The sequence below is a fragment of the Metarhizium acridum genome, assembly GCF_019434415.1.
Source record: "Metarhizium acridum strain ARSEF 324 chromosome Unknown scaffold_29, whole genome shotgun sequence".
Taxonomy (NCBI): domain Eukaryota; kingdom Fungi; phylum Ascomycota; class Sordariomycetes; order Hypocreales; family Clavicipitaceae; genus Metarhizium; species Metarhizium acridum.
The window spans coordinates 1906754-1926049 of NW_027094017.1; the positions used below are offsets into that span (position 1 = coordinate 1906754).

Here is a 19296-nt window from a genome sequence, read left to right on the forward strand (position 1 = left end):
ACGTACCTTCAAGGCTGCGCCCAAGCCTCTGGGTTTTGGCGCGGCCAGTCCAGCCTGGCGCGTGGAACTGGACATCGCCAAAAAATAAAAAAGCTGCCAAACCTCGAACTCTGCCGCGCAAGCTTTTGCTATCTCGACGATTGTATCCCAACCACATCGCGACGAGCATTGGGCAGGCTGTATCGGCAGTGAGTCAGCCAGCCTCCACTATAGGACTTGGTATGGTGGTGTTTGAGACTTTAGGATTTCTTCTGCCGTCGTCCACGCCGCCCTTCTTCGCAGGTCCGCCCGCACCCTAGGAAACGATCCGTCTTCCAGATAGCCAAAACTACCATGTCGTTCACATTCGGAACCCAGGGCTCATCGAGCGCGCCATCCAATAATGCGACGACTACTGCACCGGCTTCTGGTGGCCTCTTTGGGGCCACTTCATCTGGAAGCACCCCTTCCTTCTCGTTTGGCTCGCTAGGTAGCACCGCCGGCAACAACACAACTCCAACAAACAGTGGTGGATCTATGTTCGGTCAAAAACCAGCGGGCGACGCGCAGAAGCCAGCGGGCGGTCTATTTGGGGGAGCAGCTTCGTCTTCAAACACGGCATCAGCACCAACATCTGGGACTCTGTTTGGAGGAACTTCCACAACCCCCGCGGCTGGCAGTCTCTTTGGCGGAACAAGCAATACTTCCTCTACGCCTACATCAGCAGCCCCTGCATCTACTGGGCTGTTTGGAGGAGGTAGTGGCGCTCTTGGAGGCTCCAACACTTCCTCTTCCAAGCCAGCTTCTGGTACCTTGTTTACTGGCCTTGGTTCATCGTCTGGCAGTGGTCTCTTCGGCACCCAGACCAGCAGTGGACAGTCTCAAAGTACGACTACGACAGCTGCAGCGCCCTCGTCTGGCTTGTTCGCAAATTCCGGAAGCTCTTTGTTCGGAGACAAAGCCAGCGCAACTCCTACTTCGAACACGCTGACTACAACCCCAACTACTGCCACTGCGGCAACACCAGCCAAGCCTATGTTTTCCCTGCCATCGACTACTCCAGCGGGAGCTCCCCCGACTGATTCATCGAAGCCCGCATCTACAACCGGGATGGCTGCCGGTGGACTCTTTGGCAGTGCTGCACAGCCAACCACCTCGTCAGCCTCAACATCCGCCGCCCCGGCTACTTCTGGACTTTTCGCGGGCGCACAATCTGGAGGCGGATCTTCTGCAGGAAGTCTTTTTGGCAATAAACCGACAGCTACAACCGGAGCTCCTGCTGGTGGTTTGTTTGGCGCCCCCGCCAGCAGCACGCCATCTACTTCGGCAACCTCTGCACCAGCCGCAGCTACCACAGGGTCGGCAGGCTCATTGTTCGGTGCGAAAGCTGCTGATGCTGTGGGTTCAACCGCTCCCGCTTCAACAACTACCAGCAGCAATCTCTTTGGCGGAACTGCCGCCAGCTCTGCCACCACATCTTCGTCTACGCCTGCAACCGCTAGTAGTACTACAGGGGGGTTATTCGGAAACAAGCCGGCGACTGCCACGACCTCTTCAGCAACTCCAGCTGTTACCTCAACGGCAGGTGGTCTGTTCGGGGGCGGCCAGGCTGGTTCTACTGCTGCAACCAAACCTGCGTCTTCTCTATTCGGTTCAACTGCTGCTGCATCAACGCCTGCTCAGCCCACGGCCGCAGCCGCCACGTCGATGGCAGCACCGACGGCGGCACCCACTTCAACTGCTGGAGGCTTATTTGGCTCCAAACCTGCGACAGATGCAAGTAACAAGGACAATGCCAAGCAAGGAGGAGCCTAAACCCACGACGCAGAATGGCACCACCAGCGCCCTTGGTGCTTCCACAACTGGTCCAACTTCGCAGATGGCTAGACTGAAGAACAAGACCATGGAGGATATAGTCACTCGATGGGCTTCAGACCTAACTAAGTATCAAAAAGAGTTCAAGGAGCAAGCTACCACAGTGTCGACCTGGGATCGCAGCTTGGTTGATAACGGCGAAAAGATTCAGAAGCTTTACCTTGATACTTTCGAAGCTGAACGAGCCAGCCATGAAATTGAACGTCAGCTAGCCGCTGTGGAAAGCCAGCAAGAGGAGCTAGAAGCGTGGCTCAATCGCTACGAGTCAGAGGTGCAGGACATGTTTGCCAAACAAATTGGTCCTGGAGAGCAGCTTGGGGGACCTGATCAGGAGCGTGAGCGCACATATAAGCTGGCTGAAAAGCTAACGCAACAGTTGGATGAGAAATCTAGAGATCTCTCAAAGATGGTGAAGGAAATCAACGACATCTCTGGGACTTTGAGCAAGGGGACCAAGACCGAAGATCCCGTAAGTATTCATTTAGTTCCCTTGTCTTGTGTCTCACTGCTAAGACAACTTTCACAGCTGAGCCAGATCGTGCGGGTTCTCAATGGCCATCTCACGCAGTTGCAATGGATTGATGCAAATGCATCGGCATTACAGGCCAAGGTTTCGGCTGCACAAAAGTCCAGCGGCTCCCTGAACAACCACTACACTGGACCAGAGAGCGATGCTGCCGAGGGCTTCTACCGCTCTTACTACGGACGCCGATAGGGGAGTAGGCAAATGGTTGACATGGCCTTTTGGAATATATGTAACGGAGTACTGGAGGGCAATTAGGTCGATGACATTTTTCGGGCAATCACATGTTTTTGAGAGTAAGTTTAATGGAGACACAGAGCTGAAACATTGTCCCGATACTCGAAAATTACAACGATTAGCAGGTATTTGTACACTAGCTTAGACTGTGGCACAATCACATAAGTCTTTGATGATGAAAAAAAATTGTTGCCACATTGATTTTCAGTTCTTCCTTTCCTTGGGATGTAGTAGATGCAACCTTTCGGCAAGAAATCGTAACCTTGGTGTCTGAAGCTTCTACAGTCGCGACGGAGGAGGCGTTACCAGCGGGCGTCCGGGACGATATTTAGTTCTTCTCACCACCCTGATCGCGGGTGATCTCCTCACTGCGCAGATGTTCTGTCAGTATCAACCCATGGCATTTCCGAGGTCGCATAACGCATTTCGGAGACGAATCAATGCGGGGACTTCAGACTAACATGTGGTCAGAGAGGCGCTGAAGGTGCTGCTGCTGTTCAGCGAGCTTCTTCTTGAGCTCCAGGAGACGCTCCTTCTCACGCTGGCGGATGGCCCAGTCCTCGCTGGCGCGCTCACGGCGCTGGAAAGCGTCACTGTAAGTAGCCCAATTGCACCCCGGTCAGTTAATGGAACCAGAAACTTCAGTTTGCATAGAGGGGATCTGCTGTCTTTCCCAGCGGTCCTCCTGGAGGGGGGAAGCTGGTTCGCAGCGGAAGAAAGTAACTCACCCAGGGCCGCCGGTCTTGGGAGGCGCGCCGGTATCACCCTCGCCCATGGCTCGAGCAGTAGTGGTGAAGGTAGCTCTGAGGGGACGGAATGCGGCCGTCTTGGTAAAGGTTGTGCGGAGCATGATGGGCACAATTGGGATGCGAGTGTGGGAGGCAGAGTAATGGTGGTGGTGATGTTTTTACGTATGACGTGCGGGCATTATTGAGGTTTTGGGGGAGCTCGGAGAATGGGCTGATGCTATGCGCCACATGAGTGGCCAGAGCTCGACGATAGTAGGGTACACAGTGAATGTGCCACGGCCCACAGAAATAGTATGTATTTTTCCAACATCGTGGGTAGGCTGCTTCCTTGATCCGCAAATTTCCACTCACGACGAATGGATGCAAGCGAACAGAATCCAATTCGTGCCTCTTGATGTAAAACAATCAATCAAGGCGCCATTATTTTGTACCTTCATCTATGTTTACAGCTCCCTTTGCTTATGTCATGGCATGACTCAAATGCACAGTCCTAGCTACGCTACTAATATGGCAACTCTAATAGCAACACGTTCAGGGTTCATCACACCTTGATGCCCAGGCAGGAAATTTTCACAACGGGAGAAACATTGAAAAACCCTGGAAAGAGCCAGTGAAATGCCGAGTTCCGGTGGACACGGTTCGTTCTGGCGGGCATCAGATCTACTGCCCAGAGATAAACTCCTAGGCATTGGCTGCTCGGTACTCCGTACGCCGTGCTTTTATGGGGGAGACGCACAGCATAACAATGCTTGACCATTCGCATGAACAGGGGCTGGAAATTCTTCGTTTTCCTAGGCAGAAAACAACATGCCATTAACGGGCTGCATGAATACACCGGCATTGAACCCGTGGAGCGATAAAGCGTTGAAACGATGCGCGGGTTGTGATGGATATTCCAATGTTACGAAGCGCCGGGTCGTTACGCAAGTGGCGCCCGCGAAACCGAGGCTTTACCTTGAGAGCAAACTTATTGTGCAGAACAGAGAACTCCAGAAAATGACTATAGGCGCCCACGACGACCGGATAATACTATTTGACGTTCACGACGATCAAAGACTAGCCGGAATCAAGGACAAGGGAAGGGGTAAGCCCTCGCCTCGAGTCCCGTGGGCGTGCGTCAACATTCGACCCCACTTCCCTTAAAGGCATTGGGAAGGCAGCAGAGACTTACCCTACGAAATACGAGCGAAAGGGGACGTGGAATCGTTTTCAGCAAGGCAGGGCTGCCGGCATTGGCTACATGTTCTGGCCTTATATTGGCGCTGATTATTCGCGTCATCACGACGGACCCTCCGCACCATTTGGGACGTGTCGCTGTTCTCGGAGGAGAGCCTTGGGTCCTGCATTAGGTACATTAGGTACCTAGTAGGTATTTGCTCAACTGAGCTCTGTCGCCACTCAGCACCGCGGTGAGGCCATTCGTGCTTGTATCTGCTACACAAGGTAGCCGCTTGCCACGCGGAACACACGTGAGAGATGCCCCACGCACGAGGTATCAGGTACTTTGCCTGCCCGAGGTGATATGTTCTGAAGTAGCACCTTGCTCCCACTTGTTGCCGGTGACAAGTACTTGGGACGCAGCCGGGTTGGGGCTCGAGGGTGTGCTGAAGTTGAAGTGAGCAACAGGTTACTACCAACTGGTCACTAACAGCCGAGCAGAGGAGCAAGTCATATAATAACTAGTACCTGGTTGAGGCGCAACCTGAGCATAAAGAAGTGCAGTCCTCCGCCCAGAGCCCACTTGGAATCAGCGCTAGGGCAGCTCCAGATGCTTGAAGACACCAAAGGCAGGGCGGGTGGCGATCCAAGTCAATCACTGCGACGGAGCTGGGTGGCCCCGCACTCCGCAGAACCAGGCTGGACTCAAGGCACTGGCTGCCTGGCAACTTTGCGCAGGTGAGCAACTCGGGCGGGCTGTTGTTGGTTGTCTGGTGGCTGTTGGCCCAAGGGTTCAATGTTGGCTGCTGGCTACTGCCGCACGTTGGCTGGTAGTTAAAACTGCTAGGTGCTAGTACAGTCTATGGTAGAATACATCTGCCCACTAAAAAGTAAACACTAGCATGCTATAGTATATTATAGTGTGGAGCGCGATAGCCAGGTACCTGATCTGGCGAAGCACTTTGCCTCCCACTGCCCGCCTGCCTGTGCTGCTGGCTGCTGGCTGCTGCGTTCCGGCCTCCGTCCCGAGCCCCTTCTCACTTTCCATCACATCCCACGCTTTTCGCTCATCAAACATCAAATCCAAACTCCCAACAAACAACAACCACATCCATTCGCGGCCACGCTGTCGTCCCTTGTTCAGCTCCCTCCTCCTGATCCCCCTCCGGAATACTTTCTCGTCCAACTGCCAACTTTCTACATTCGGTACGTGCCTCGCCTGTCGATTCTGAAATGTGCTGTCCCTCTCTGCTGCTTCATCCCTACGGCGCACCCCTCCCTCCCCTCTGTCGTCATGGCGCCTCCTCCCACGCCCGCTCCCTTGGGTGAGGAGATTTGTGATGCACTGTTCCTACAGCCTCATCACCACAACTGCCGAGCCCTGTTGCTGCGCTGCACGAGCCATCGAAACTCTCCATCCCTGAGAACATGGGTGCCGTATTCCATTGGAGGCTCAAACGCGCCAGCTCGACTCAAACGAACCTGCTGTCGTCTCGTCGAACCCCACCAAAGACGAGAAATTGGCTTACGCAGAGCCGACGCGAATGCCCACAAGGCTTCCTCGGCTTCGAGACATTGAGTCCCCGTTTGGCTCCGTCTGATGGTGCAAATTGGCCGTGGCCTCGAGATTGGCAGCGTTTCGAGCAGGTGCCTGCCCAGACTGTCGATGGCCTCTGACCGCCCTCCACGAATCTCGGAGTCAACGGACGTGGTCTGACGGGGCTGGGCCGCAACAAGTCACGCGACTTTATTACTTACGAAATTGCTTCTATCACGAGCTTGCGCTAACTTGTAATTGCTCACGCACTAGCCAAAACCACCATCAAAATGGGTCACGAAGATGCAGTCTACCTGGCCAAGCTCGCCGAGCAGGCTGAGCGATACGAAGGTTAGTTGGTCCTGTTGTCTCGCAACTAACCCACTGTCTACGGGGATGGCTTTGCGCTGACTTGTTCGTCAACTTTCATCTAGAGATGGTCGAGAACATGAAGATTGTCGCCTCTGAAGACCGCGACCTGACTGTCGAGGAGCGCAACCTTCTGTCCGTCGCCTACAAGAACGTCATTGGTGCTCGCCGTGCCTCCTGGAGGATAGTCACTTCTATTGAGCAGAAGGAAGAGTCTAAGGGCAACTCGTCCCAGGTCACCCTCATCAAGGAGTACCGACAGAAGATCGAGGCCGAGCTCGCCAAGATTTGCGACGATATCCTTGATGTCCTCGACAAGCACCTGATTCCCTCTGCCAAATCTGGCGAGTCCAAGGTCTTCTACCACAAAATGTATGTTCCACGTACTTGCAATGTGGACTAGCCAGCCCATTGCACACACTTTTTTTTTTGCCCTTGCCTAATTTTGTCCTTTCAAACCGTACAGGAAGGGTGACTACCACCGTTACCTCGCCGAGTTCGCCATTGGTGACCGCCGCAAGGACTCTGCCGACAAGTCCCTCGAGGCTTACAAGGCTGCTACTGAGATTGCTCAGACGGAGCTCCCTCCCACTCACCCGATCCGCCTGGGTCTTGCCCTCAACTTCTCCGTTTTCTACTACGAGATCTTGAATGCCCCCGACCAGGCTTGCCATCTTGCCAAACAGGCCTTTGATGATGCCATTGCTGGTATGTTGACCAAAGCCATCCTATCTGTCTCGTGACATATCCGATGCGAAACATATCTAACCACTCGGAACAGAACTTGACACTTTGAGTGAGGAGAGCTACAAGGACTCCACTCTCATTATGCAGCTTCTGCGTGACAATTTGGTACGTATAGAGACTCTATCGAGTGCCTGGAGTCACCAGCTAACATCTCCTGGTAGACTTTGTGGACTTCTTCCGAGGCCGAAACCTCCGGCGCCGCTGGCCAGGCCGATGCTCCTGCCAAGGAGGAGTCTGGTGCTGCTGCTGAGGCCCCTGCCGCCGCCGAGCAGACAAAGGCCACTGAATAAAATGGGTGATTGTGTTGCCAAAATAAATGCTTTGATCACTATGGTATCCGGCGGGCTGGTGTCTACGGAGTGGACGGAAGACTCGTTATTTTTTTGTGTTTGATCAAGAGCTTCGGCATCTTTTAGGTAAACGTGCGTATACAATGGATGGAGACGTCGAATATGCCCCTACGGGCTGGCACTGAGGCCTAAAGGAGAGCATTCTTTCTTTGAAGTTCTGCTTTTAGACCCTTGATGCTTGCGATCGTCTGGACAAATAAAAAATACTAAAATTGCTTTCAATACACGGAACAAATGGGTCCAAACTTTGCCGCCCGAACACTTGCGTTGAAATTGCCCGTGATAGATTGTTGCATGACACGACCGTTGCTAGCCACGACGGGGAACTTGGAGCTGTTCACTTGGAGAGCCACTCTACAAGCCTAATTGCCACGATGGGTTTGTCAACTTTGGTCTATTGGATCGTCATCTAGAGGTGTAACATCATCCACCACGGCAAAATGAACCCGTAGCCACAAACTACAATCTTGACAACCCACCATCAGCTCACCCCCATCCTCGACCTCTAACAGATCTTTCTCCCCAAACAAATAGCCCCTCACATTCCCACACCGACATGATCTGTACCACCGCTCCCTGGCCTCGTCGTACGGCAAATCGTCCAAATCTACATTCTCAACACCCGTCTGAAACCTCTGTCCTGAATCCGGTCCAGCGGAGCCAGAAAACGTCTGAGCCTGACGGAGTTTGGCGTCGTACTCTGTGCGTTGCCGGGGGGCAGAGAGGACCGTGAATGCGGTGGTGATTTGGTCTATGGAGTATAGTGCTCCCGGTGGCGTCTTCGCGTGAGTGGTGGCTTTGTCGGGATGATTGCGGAGCAAGGCTCTGTGGTAGGCTTTCTTTATGAGTTTGGCGGCGTCTGGTGAGTCGTCGATGATGGAGGGCGTGAGGTTGAGGATCTCATAATGTGTAGGGGGGTGTGGTGGTCTCATTCTGGGTGAAGCCCGGAGCGGGTGTGATTTTTCTTTTCTTTTCTTTTCTTTTCAGAAATTAAAGTTATGCCGGACTCCGGAGGCTTTTTTATTCTGCCCCAGAGGGTGGTTGATGTCGGGAGTGGTGACTTTGGTGGTGTGAATTTCATGATTGGTCACGTGATTTGGTGATGGGGAGTCGTAGTGGTTTTGGAGATCATGTTACATGTTGTATTGAACTCTGTATAAATACATATATGCAGGTGTTGATTCTTTTTGTGTAGAGTTAGGGTTTTCGATTAGCTTTTGTGATGCGCAGAATTTCAATCGAATCATTTCCTTTGTAGATACATTCAATACACGCATCTGGGTTTAAAGAATACAATGCTGGGTATGAAGTTTTTATTTTCTTTTGGTGATACAATAAAATATACAAGAGTATACACAGTGCCTCCCGAGAACGGCACATCCATCACTGCCATGGCCGTTTGGTTTATTTGGGCCATTTGGTCCAGTTCCTCTTTCCCACCTGTTTACCTGGTTAGCAAATGAGACTTGGACAGCGGCTTGTTCTTTTTGGTTTTTTTTTTTTTCCTTTATACGTACCCTCTTCCAAGCCTTGATCAGCTTGGGCATCTCTAGCATTGCCTTTCTTCTCTCTTCCATCCTGAACACTATCGTTAGCATAACTGCCGCAAGGAGCCCACAGGCTTGAGGTTTTGTTAGAGTCGACATACTTTGCAATCATGTGTCGTTCGTGAATGTGACCCTTGACCTTTTGTCCCACACCGGTACCCTTCACTCTCAAACCGTGCTCGACGCGGTGTGCGAGTCGGTATTCGGTCCCCTTGGTCGTCTCGGGAAGCAGATCCTCGACGCCGTGCTCGCGTGCTAATTGTACGAGCTGTGCTTGTCGGCGGTGTGAGTACACCGGGCCGTGCCATTTCCCTGTAACGGGGTGCTTGTAGAATCGGAATGGGTCAGGTCGCTGCTCCTGATACTGGGTTGGAGCAGTGCCCGGGGACTGGATTGACGCCGGCGGCCATCGAGCAAAGAATCGCTGTAGGGGTTCGGGCAGCGTCCTGGCTAGCTGGATATATTTTGTTGCCGAAGCCATTGCGTCTTGTCACGGTGTGATCCTGCTCACACGCCTCAAGCAGGAGCACCTCTTCGATATGATACAAGATGCTGGATCGGCCGGCGGACGGTCGGGATGGGTTGTGGGCTCGAATTGACTGAAGCAGTGGAAGTCATCAAGCGAAACAGGTATCGGTATCGAGGCTGCACTGCGACTTTTGCTAGACCCCTGTCCGCGCTGGAGACCCCGCCAGTTGCAGCATCTGATTGGCCAGATTTGAGCTTGCCGCATGTGGACCTCTGGAAGCCCGGCAGCCTTGCCTAACTTGCCTCTGAGTTCAGTTGTGGGCAATTCTCCTTCTGTCTGTACTCACACTCCTTCCACTGTTGCTGCTAGGTTGCAGTTTTGATGCTCTGAAGAGACCTCAAGACAGAGAAAGCGATGCCTCTCGATATAGAGGAGATTCTCCGGCAAAGGAAGGCCGCAGATGCTGCGGCCGCAAAGCCGCGCTTCATCCCCAAAGCGCAGCGCGAGCGCATGGCGGCAGAGCAGGCCAAGAGAGAGGAGGACGAGAAAAAACGCAAAGCTGCGGACGAAGCACAAAAACGAAGAGAAGACGAGAGAAAATGGGAGTCGCGAAACGGATCATCATCCACGGCACACAGGACTCCAAATGGCCCAACGCAACCCCCCACGGGGCCTCGAGCCATGAACCAGCGAAAGGGTGACAGCAAGAAGAGCGACAAAGTAAACGGGGACAAAAAGTCTGCCGAGGATATTGAAGCTACGCTATTTAGGTCTCGATATCTGGGCCCTGAAGTCAACCAGCAGTCTAGCTTCTCTGCCAAAAAGAAGCGTATGCGGACGACGGAGAAGAAGTTCAACTTTGAATGGGATCTGGAAGATGACACATCCAGAGACAACGATCCTATATACAAGAACCAGGCTGTCAACAGGGGCGGTTCCCTTGCTGGCTTGGGCGGCGAATTCGACGAGGAGGCCGAGAGACGGGCCCGTAAACGAGCAAGATTGATCGAGGAGCGAGACGTCGAACATGGCAAGGAGCGCGCCAAGGGCATCATGGAGGACTTCTACCGTGCGCGAGCCAAAGCAAAGGAGAGAGCGGAGAGGACAGGTCTCGGGCGTCATTGGTCGGAGAAGAAACTCGGGGAGATGCGGGAGCGAGACTGGAGAATATTCAAAGAGGACTTTGGCATCTCTACAAAGGGCGGTGCTATACCCGATCCTATGCGCAGCTGGGAAGAGTCCGGCCTACCGCAACGTTTGCTCGACATCGTCGACCGAGTGGGCTACAAGGAACCCACGCCTATTCAAAGAGCAGCCATCCCCATTGCCTTGCAAGCCCGCGATCTGATCGGTGTGGCCGTCACCGGTTCCGGTAAAACAGCAGCCTTCCTTCTTCCCCTCCTCGTGTACATCTCCGATCTCCCCCCCCTCACCGAAGTCAACAAGAACGACGGACCATACGCTCTTATTCTCGCACCAACCCGTGAACTGGTCCAGCAAATCGAGACGGAAGCCAAAAAGTTTGCTGAACCCCTGGGCTTCCGCTGCGTCAGCATCGTCGGTGGCCACTCTCTCGAGGAGCAGGCCTTTGCGCTGCGAAACGGCGCAGAAATCATTGTCGCCACGCCCGGCCGTCTAGTAGACTGTATCGAGAGACGACTGCTCGTCCTCTCGCAGTGCTGCTACATAATCATGGATGAAGCCGATCGCATGATCGACCTCGGTTTCGAAGAGTCCGTCAACAAGATCCTCGACGCTCTGCCCGTCAGCAACGAGAAGCCCGACACGGACGACGCTGAAAATGCGCAGCTCATGAAGTCCTATCTCGGGAGCAGGGACAAGTACCGCCAGACAATGATGTACACGGCCACTATGCCACCGCTCGTGGAACGCATTGCCAAGAAGTACCTCCGTCGTCCCGCCACCGCAACCATAGGCAACGCCGGTGAAGCAGTCGACACTGTCGAGCAGCGTGTGGAGTTTGTATCCGGCGAAGACCGCCGCAAGAAGAGGCTACAGGAAATTCTTTCCAAGAACGAGTTTGCACCGCCCATTATCGTCTTTGTCAACATCAAGAGGAACTGCGACGCTGTCGCGCGGGACATCAAGTCCATGGGCTGGTCTACCGTTACTCTGCACGGTTCCAAGACACAGGAGCAGCGAGAGGCTGCACTTGCTTCGGTGCGCTCAGGTGCGACTCAGGTCCTCGTCGCAACGGATCTTGCTGGTCGTGGTATTGATGTGCCGGATGTTTCGCTCGTCGTCAACTTCAACATGGCTACCAGTATCGAGAGTTACACCCACCGTATTGGTCGTACTGGTCGTGCGGGCAAGAGTGGTGTGGCGATTACGTTCTTGGGCAACGAGGACGCTGATGTCATGTACGACTTGAGGCAGATGCTAAGCAAGAGCTCCATCTCGAAGGTGCCCGAAGAGTTGAAGAGGCACGAGGCGGCGCAGTCGAAGCCCGTTCGGGGTGGTGCCAGGAGGGAGAAAGATGACGCCGCTGCTGGAGGCGGAGGTGGTGGGGGAGCCGGCAAGGGCGGCTGGTGAAGGGTGTACTCATAGAAAGTAGAATATCAAATGTATCATGAATCGTATTAGCGGACGAGCAACTGTCAAAATAAAATCCGCGAGATTGTGTGGTTGTCGTCGTTGTCTCTTGGTGAAGGTGAATTTGCCAATAATAAAAAAAGATAATAAAAAATAGAGCAATTGTATATTGTCTACCATGTTTACTCTAGTTTGAGCTGCTCAAATTGCTTGATAGTCTCCTCAAAACTGATCGCCTCCTGTTTAGCATCTGCCAGTCTCTGCTCGTCTCCCTCACGAACAGCCGCAGAGACCTTCTCTATGTAGCCAGGGTCCAACAGAATCTTCTCCTGCTTCTGGATGCTCATCTTGGCCTTCTCTAGCTTCTTCTGGGCCTTGGATATCTCTGCATCCATATCAACACGGCCCTTGACGTGCAAGAAAACGGCAACAGAAGTAGAAACGGGGTAAGCGACGCATCCAGCAGGGCGGGGAGCATCAGGCCCGATTACGTGCATGGTCTTGACACTCTTGCCGCTAAGGGACTTGATTGATGCAACTTCGGCGTTGCACGTCTTCAAAGTGGCCTCGTTGTAAGCTTGGACAAAGACTACATCGTCGAATTTTAATTAGCAATCAATGGACACGAGGGGCCGCCACACTACATGGGAACTCACCTTGGGCGTTCTCCTTGAGCGAGTATTCCGACATGAGTGATCTGGTTGCTTTTGTAGCGGCCAGAACGAGCTCATACGCAGCCTCGGACTCGGAGTCATCTAGTGTAGGGCTATACTGAGGATACTTGGAAACCATGATGGACTTCGTGTTGTCACCAGGTCGGCGGGGCATTCTCTGCCACATCTCTTCTGTGATGTAAGGCATGAACGGGTGAATAAGCGTCAAAGCCCACTCCAAAGAGGTGTACAGAGTCTGAAGAGCAGACTGGCGCTCTTCCTCGGTGCCGTCTCGGATGATGGCTTTTGAGTTTTCAATGTAGACATCGCAAAGCTCTGCATACCAGTATTTGTAGATGATGTTGGTAGATTTTTGGAACTCTCTGTCAGCAATTGCGACGTTCAAATCTCTAGCGGCACTGTTCATCTTGTGAAGAATCCATCGCTCGGCCAAGGTCTTGCCTCGAATAATGCCGTCTGCGGCGGGGGTAAAGTCCTTAGGCAGGCTGCCTAGAACATACTTGGTGGCTTGGAACTTCAGAAAGGTTAATCGATATCCGACATAGGTCGCTAATTTGATTATTACTTACAATCTTGTTACAGAACTTGCGGTATCCGTGAATACTGGACAACAGGTAAATTTCAGCACCGAACATTTGGCATCAGGGATTCACTTACACCTTGACATCCAAATTGATATCACCACCACCAGTGCTGGCATTAATCATGGTGAAACGAAGAGCGTCAGCGCCACACTGGGGAATACCATCAGGGAAGGCAGTTTTCTGGTACTTGGTTGCCTTCTCAACTTCGCTAGGATGAAGATTTCCTTGGTAGAGCTTCTGGTGCAGGTCCTCCAGCTTGATACCGGAGATAACATCCAGAGGATCAATGACATTACCCAGACTCTTGCTCATCTTTCGACCCTCGGAGTCACGGACAAGACTGTGGCAGTAGACCTCGCTGAATGGAATCTTTCCGGTCATCTTTAAACCCAAAGTGATCATACGGGCAATCCAGAAGAATAGAATATCCCAGCCAGTCTCAAGGACAGTGGTAGGGTACAAGGTTTCTAAATCATGTGTCTTGTTAGGCCAGCCCAGGGTGCTGAAGGGCCAGAGCCCAGAGGAAAACCAAGCTATGATTCATATTAGTAATGTAATATAAAATGAAGGAACGATATAACTTCTTACTGTCGAGAACATCCTCATCCTGTTCGAGGCTGAACTTCTTGCCTGGCAGGGCGGCTGCAGCCTTCTTTTCCGCCTCCTCGCGAGTTCGTCCAGAGAACCAAAGCTTGTCATCTGCAGTATCTTTGGCGACGCCTTCAATATTGGCAAAGTAGACGGGGCATCGGTGACCCCACCAAAGTTGTCTACTAATACACCAATCCTGAATATCCTCAAGCCACCTGAAGTAGCTTCTCTCCGCAGTGTCTGGTCTGATCTTGATCTTTCCCTCTCTGACAACTTCTAAAGCTGGTCCAGTGAGCTCCTTCATGCGAACCCACCACTGAGGCTTCATTCGGGGCTCGATGACATCCTTTGACTTTTCACACAGTGGCACCTTCATTGCATTATCCTTCTTGTCCACGTACAAGCCCTTCTCCTTCAAAGCATCTTGAATAGAATAACGGACATCGAAACGCTTCTGGCCCTTGTACGGACCAGCATTCTCATTCATCAAACCATCGTCGGTGAGAATGTTGATAAACTCAAGATTGTGCTTTTGTCCCAAGTTAAAATCGTTAGGGTCATGAGCAGGGGTCAATTTAACGGCACCAGTTCCGAACTCCATGTCGACATACTCATCAGCGACGATGGGTAATTTTCGGCCAGGAATAAAAGGATGTACAGCATTCTTGCCCACGAGGTGCTTGTAACGGGCATCGTTAGGGTGGACAGCAATTCCTGTATCACCAAGCATGGTCTCAATACGGGTTGTGGCCACCTCAACGGTCTCGTTTGAGCCCTCAATGGGGTATTTGAAGTGAACGATGACGCCAAACTCAACTTTTTTTTCGTAGCCTGGTACATCAAGGAGAGTCCGGCCGGTGAGTTCCTTGTTATCGACTTCCAGGTTGGAGAGTGCGGTATTCAGATGTGTGCACCAGTTGACAAGTCGGTTAGCTCTGTAGATGATACCCTCCTCATGCAGCCGGAAAAAAGTCTCGGCGACAGCAGCAGAAAGATTGGCATCCATGGTAAAGGCTGTGAGTTGTCAACAAAGAAGTCCAGGAAGCCAGTTGTCGAGAATACATACCCTCGCGGCTCCAGTCAAATGAACCACCCATATGCGTCAAGGCCTTGTTGATGCGCTTGTGGTACTCTTCCTTCCATTCCCAGACAGTATCAACGAACTTAGTCCGGCCGAGATCGTGTCTAGTCTTTCCCTCTTTCCTCCAGAGCATCTTTTCGACAACGCTCTGCGTTGAGATACCCGCGTGGTCACATCCCGGGAGCCACAGAGTCGTCTTTCCGTTCATTCGGTTCCATCGAATCATTAGATCCTGCAACGAGTCACCTAGTGCGTGACCCATGTGCAATGATCCAGTAACGTTCGGAGGCGGATGAACGATAACGAAGCTGCCAGCTTCCTTGACCTTGCCATCGGGCGTGAACTCTGGTTTGAAAAAGCCCTCTTTCTCCCACCAGTCGTACCACGCCGATTCTACAGCAACAGGGTCGTAAGCCTTGAAATTGGGGTCCTCAAACGGTCGAATGCGCTTCTTCTCGCCGGCAGGGGTGTCCTCGACATAGGGAGGAACAACTTCCTCTGCCTTCTTCTCCTTAGCTTTCTTCTCCTTATTGGCGGCGTTTGCGGCCATTTGAGCTGCCTTCGCCTTCTTGGCTTCTAGCTTGGCAGCCTTTTCGGCCTTCTTGCGCTCCTTTTCCACTATATCAAGTTGCCATTAGCAACGATAGGCCACCACAGCGATGATTAGGCATATAAGGACTTACAATCCTTTTCCGATTTCTCTTTAGGAGCTCCATCAGCAGCCTGAGGTGCTCCAATATCAGGAACGGTGGTCTGCGCCGCTGGCTTGGGGACCTGAGTTACATTAGTTCGGTTTTATGCTCCTCTGATCGATTCGATGGTGGGGTGAATAATTCGTACTTCGGCTCCCTCGTTTGACCCAACTACATGATGAATTAGTTGACGTTCCTTGCAAGTACATGTGCTTTTAAAACACTTCTTACCGGGGCCTCCTCGTGTGCTGTTGCTTGCCATGGCGGCACGTGCGGTTGTAGTCAAGGGTCGTCTTGGGGAAACAGAACGCACACGAAGTGCTCGAACTGCTAATCTGAACGTCGTACTGAAAAACTTTGCGGGAAGCCCGATATGTTCGGGCTTCTACGTCTTCGAGCTGAAAAATTAGATCCCAAGGGATATATAGCGGCACTGATGACTCAATGCCCGAGTCTCGGTGCAAGCACAGTTGTTTCTTGAAATTTTGAGTCACTCCACGACACCACCAATCTCGACAAGGTGGGATGAGGAGGGGTCTAGAATGTGGCGGTGTGACTTGGGTTGTACCTGGAGCAGCTTCAGCCACATTGTCCAAGCCACACGCACTCCGTTCATACCCGTTCGGCTCCTCAAATCTGGGCTTCAATTCACGACAGAACTCTTCAGTGAAGCTGATACTGTAGCGGCAGTCCGATCAGCATGGCGCTTTGTGCGCAACGCCATATGCTGAGAGGCTTCGTATCAAGATGCTGTGTAATATCACGGCGCCAGCTCTCTACCCTCAAGGCGCCTGACCAAACGCGCTTCTCTTATTTCTTGTCGCCAAAGGTGTGTGAGTCGGAAATTCAACTCTCGATGTGTGCTAGAATTATTGCTTAAATCTATAGGACGGGACTTGTGATCTCCTGACGAAGCTGAGTGGCCATGCCGTTTTAGAGAATTCACGTGGCCACGACGCTGCTGTTGTTCTCGCAACTCCAGATCTAACCAAGCAGCTTGATGATCAAGAATTCATCTCGGGATTAGTCAAACTCCTTTCAGCATCCGCAAGAATCAGTGATTTCCATCTCCTATGCGCTGTTGTTGACCATATTGCGCCAGCCCTTGGTGACGTTGTCCCTTTGCAGGGCATCTCAGTCTTGCGAGGCAATATTGATAGTCTCTTGCCTCAACTATGGCATCCAGATCCACCAAGGGAGAAAGCTGACAAGGATTCTGTTGCGGCACTCACATTCAGCTTGGGAAAGTCGACTGTGGCACTGCCCTTGACGCGAACAACATTTCATAATAACAGGGCTTCCACCCTCTTGAGTAGCCGTTACAGCCTTTCACAAGGCCAGCCAGAGCCCAAAGATAGAAACGAGAAACAATGGCAAAATATACAAATTACGCTCAATCAACCCGTACAGTCAACTACTGACCTTGGGCTATGGGCACCCCTATCACCGGTCACCAGAGCTCGAAAAATAACGGAAAGCTTTGGCAACATTGTACGGGGCGTTGAAATTAGTGGCAAATCGACACCGGCCTCAACAGAGTTAGAAGGCTCTGTAAATACTATGTTGGCAAATAGAAAAGAGTCTGAAAGCCACCAATGGCCGATGGGAGTCTGGGCTGTGATCACCCCCGAAACATCGGAGGCTGAGTCACTCGTTCTAGCAGACGCTCCTGATCCGGCAGATACTTTGGAGGGCAAAATAGTGCAGCGACAGGATGTTGAGACAACAGCAAGGTACCTCCAGCAACAACACCAACTAGGCAGCCGAACCTACCAAGTTTGTGAGTACACATGGTATTTGATGTGCGAGATATCGCAACTGACGATATCCCTAGTGAGCGGCGGCGGTGGCTGGGGCCCCAAGAAAGGTCTTTTGTCACTTGATCCCCAACAGACGCATTTTGCCCTCTCAGAAGCAGATGAAATGGAAAGGTTTATGAAAACCATGGATAATTCAGGATTCGCACCTCCAGGTGCTCGTGTACAATTCTTCGTCCCCGCAATGGCACCTCCAGAAATAACCAACTGCCCTGCAACAGGTGTTGTATTTGGGGTTCCATTGGGCATAGAAATACCGGGAGAAGCTGGGACTGCTCCAAAAGGATATTTGGTTGCTGACCACTTTGGGGCTCTATCGAGTCAAGGGATCTATCTTTCTGGCCGGACAGATGCTGCCTCACCTTCCGGCTATGAGTCAAAGATTAATGTTCCAGGCTGTAGAATATTCGTCGGATATCCCGAGGCTAAGCCGGGAGGTTTTTTCAACTTCTTGGGCGCTGAAAGTCTTGCCGATGCTGGAACAATAGCGCTCATGTAACGAATTGCAAAACAAGCCACTGTAATATGCAATGTATAACCGTAAATGTATCTATACTGCAAGTCCAAATTGAACCTCTAGACGCCGCCGAGTGCTGCTCACCCAGTGAACCAAGTCAATTGCTTCACAACGATGGGCAGGGCTTGCGGAGATTTGAACAAAGTATCTCTTCAAGCAGTTCGTGTAGACTACCCTACTCGGTCTTTTTTCTTTTCCTCTCCAATCCCTCTCCCATTGCGGCTGCAACATCTTCTATACTTTTCCCTCTCACTCTCTTGCCAATCCGCTCCTTTCCAAGAACGGCGTCTTCTGCCACCGCTTTGTATACACCAGCTATACCATGAAACAACTCTTTCGTCCAGCCTCCTTGTTCATGCATCGTATCTGAAATCTCTTCCATTTCCTTAACCCATCTATATGCCTTCGGCGGCACATTTGGCACACTCCGCTCAGCAGCAGTCAGATGGTTTGGGAAAATCTCCCTCATTTCTCTTTTCAACTCATCCGTTACTCCCAGTCGATGAGCAGTGGTGAATGCCTGCGTAGCTAGCGCAGTGAAACCTTTTGTCATGGCAGCAAAGCACATTTTCAGACCACTTGCTGCACCAATATCTGGCGAAATAGAGCGGAAGTTGAGCACTTTCGCAAGCTTCTCACCATTCTCTAATGAAGAGAGAGCATGGGGCCCAGAAATGGGCATATTCGGACGTATCCAGTCCGGCTCTTCGTCACTATTCTCCGAGCCTGTTGCTGAGTTTGCTGCCAGTCTTTGACGGGGAGGAGCGCCGAGGATACATCCGTCGATAAATGGGACTGGAACTCGGGCCCTTCTGAACATCTCGGCTATACCCTTGGATGTTGAAGGGGAAACAGCATTCAAGTCCACGAAAAAAACCGAAAGACTCGACGAACCTCCAGATATGGCGTCTGCAATCCGCTGCGCTGTAGCCTCTGCATCGCGAGGTGGTACAACTGAGAGAATTACTGGACATTGCTTCGCAAGTTCAAGGTCCGATGGCAGGAGCTCGACATTGGCAGCCTTGGCTCTATCAATAGTATCTTGACTGGGAGCGTGTTAGTTCGTCTCACTTTTTACCTACGCGCGAACGCGGGAAAGGTAATAGCTCGCCTTCTGCCTCGACAGTTGGTTGCGACTGAGAATCCATGAGCTATTAATAGCTTGGCTATACCAGCGCCCATGTCCCCCATGGACAGAATGCCGACCTTTGTGGCTTTGCGATCACCACAAGACATTGTACATGAAT

The 19296-nt window shown here is 52.0% G+C and overlaps 10 protein-coding genes across 11 annotated transcripts; 5 read left to right on the forward strand and 5 right to left on the reverse strand.

Moving 5' to 3' along the window:
• Positions 1 to 95: 95 nt before the first annotated feature.
• INH1 (ATPase inhibitor) lies at positions 96 to 3532 on the reverse strand. Its single transcript, XM_066118355.1, has 2 exons — positions 3343 to 3532; positions 96 to 3207 (listed from the first exon to the last, which is right to left on the reverse strand). The coding sequence occupies exons 1-2, from the start codon at positions 3462 to 3464 to the stop codon at positions 3066 to 3068; spliced, it is 264 nt and encodes an 87-aa protein (XP_065976958.1). The 5' UTR covers positions 3465 to 3532; the 3' UTR covers positions 96 to 3065.
• On the forward strand, positions 334 to 1794 carry NSP1_1 (FG-nucleoporin nsp1; the record flags this gene model as incomplete). The annotated part of the gene is made up of 1 exon (XM_066118354.1): positions 334 to 1794. One exon carries the CDS (start codon positions 334 to 336, stop codon positions 1792 to 1794), a length of 1461 nt encoding a protein of 486 aa, XP_065976959.1.
• Positions 1859 to 2569, forward strand: NSP1_2 (FG-nucleoporin nsp1; the record flags this gene model as incomplete). The annotated part of the gene is made up of 2 exons (XM_007809169.2): positions 1859 to 2323; positions 2381 to 2569. 2 exons carry the CDS (start codon positions 1859 to 1861, stop codon positions 2567 to 2569), a joined length of 654 nt encoding a protein of 217 aa, XP_007807360.2.
• Positions 3533 to 5354: 1822 nt separating the features above from the next.
• BMH1 (14-3-3 protein) lies at positions 5355 to 7789 on the forward strand. Of its 2 annotated transcripts, XM_007809167.2 has the most exons (6): positions 5355 to 5727; positions 6332 to 6409; positions 6493 to 6799; positions 6894 to 7135; positions 7209 to 7279; positions 7336 to 7789. In XM_007809167.2, the coding sequence occupies exons 2-6, from the start codon at positions 6349 to 6351 to the stop codon at positions 7462 to 7464; spliced, it is 810 nt and encodes a 269-aa protein (XP_007807358.2). In that variant the 5' UTR covers positions 5355 to 5727; positions 6332 to 6348; the 3' UTR covers positions 7465 to 7789. The 2 variants fall into 2 exon arrangements, with proteins under 2 accessions (XP_007807358.2, XP_065976960.1); XM_066118356.1 differs by lacking the exon at positions 5355 to 5727 and having other exon boundaries at positions 6393 to 6799.
• Positions 7790 to 7907: 118 nt separating this feature from the next.
• DPH4 (Diphthamide biosynthesis protein 4) lies at positions 7908 to 8456 on the reverse strand (the record flags this gene model as incomplete). Its single annotated transcript, XM_007809166.2, has 1 exon — positions 7908 to 8456. The coding sequence occupies one exon, from the start codon at positions 8454 to 8456 to the stop codon at positions 7908 to 7910; it is 549 nt and encodes a 182-aa protein (XP_007807357.2).
• Positions 8457 to 8928: 472 nt separating this feature from the next.
• MRPL25 (54S ribosomal protein L25, mitochondrial) lies at positions 8929 to 9552 on the reverse strand (the record flags this gene model as incomplete). Its single annotated transcript, XM_066118357.1, has 3 exons — positions 8929 to 8964; positions 9042 to 9102; positions 9173 to 9552. The coding sequence occupies 3 exons, from the start codon at positions 9550 to 9552 to the stop codon at positions 8929 to 8931; spliced, it is 477 nt and encodes a 158-aa protein (XP_065976961.1).
• A 402-nt stretch (positions 9553 to 9954) lies between these two features.
• PRP28 (mRNA splicing protein prp28) lies at positions 9955 to 12093 on the forward strand (the record flags this gene model as incomplete). Its single annotated transcript, XM_007809164.1, has 1 exon — positions 9955 to 12093. The coding sequence occupies one exon, from the start codon at positions 9955 to 9957 to the stop codon at positions 12091 to 12093; it is 2139 nt and encodes a 712-aa protein (XP_007807355.1).
• A 143-nt stretch (positions 12094 to 12236) lies between these two features.
• On the reverse strand, positions 12237 to 16209 carry VAS1 (valine--tRNA ligase). Its single transcript, XM_007809163.2, has 9 exons — positions 15947 to 16209; positions 15864 to 15886; positions 15707 to 15797; positions 15009 to 15641; positions 13940 to 14956; positions 13425 to 13884; positions 13337 to 13370; positions 12750 to 13281; positions 12237 to 12682 (listed from the first exon to the last, which is right to left on the reverse strand). Exons 1-9 carry the CDS (start codon positions 15975 to 15977, stop codon positions 12276 to 12278), a joined length of 3228 nt encoding a protein of 1075 aa, XP_007807354.2. The 5' UTR covers positions 15978 to 16209; the 3' UTR covers positions 12237 to 12275.
• Positions 16210 to 16335: 126 nt separating this feature from the next.
• On the forward strand, positions 16336 to 18198 carry J3458_004686 (uncharacterized protein). Its single transcript, XM_007809162.2, has 3 exons — positions 16336 to 16544; positions 16604 to 17495; positions 17550 to 18198. The coding sequence occupies exons 1-3, from the start codon at positions 16416 to 16418 to the stop codon at positions 18029 to 18031; spliced, it is 1503 nt and encodes a 500-aa protein (XP_007807353.2). The 5' UTR covers positions 16336 to 16415; the 3' UTR covers positions 18032 to 18198.
• Positions 18199 to 18224: 26 nt separating this feature from the next.
• On the reverse strand, positions 18225 to 19285 carry J3458_004687 (uncharacterized protein; the record flags this gene model as incomplete). Its single annotated transcript, XM_066118358.1, has 2 exons — positions 18225 to 19095; positions 19161 to 19285. The coding sequence occupies 2 exons, from the start codon at positions 19283 to 19285 to the stop codon at positions 18225 to 18227; spliced, it is 996 nt and encodes a 331-aa protein (XP_065976962.1).
• Between the last annotated feature and the right edge of the window lie 11 nt (positions 19286 to 19296).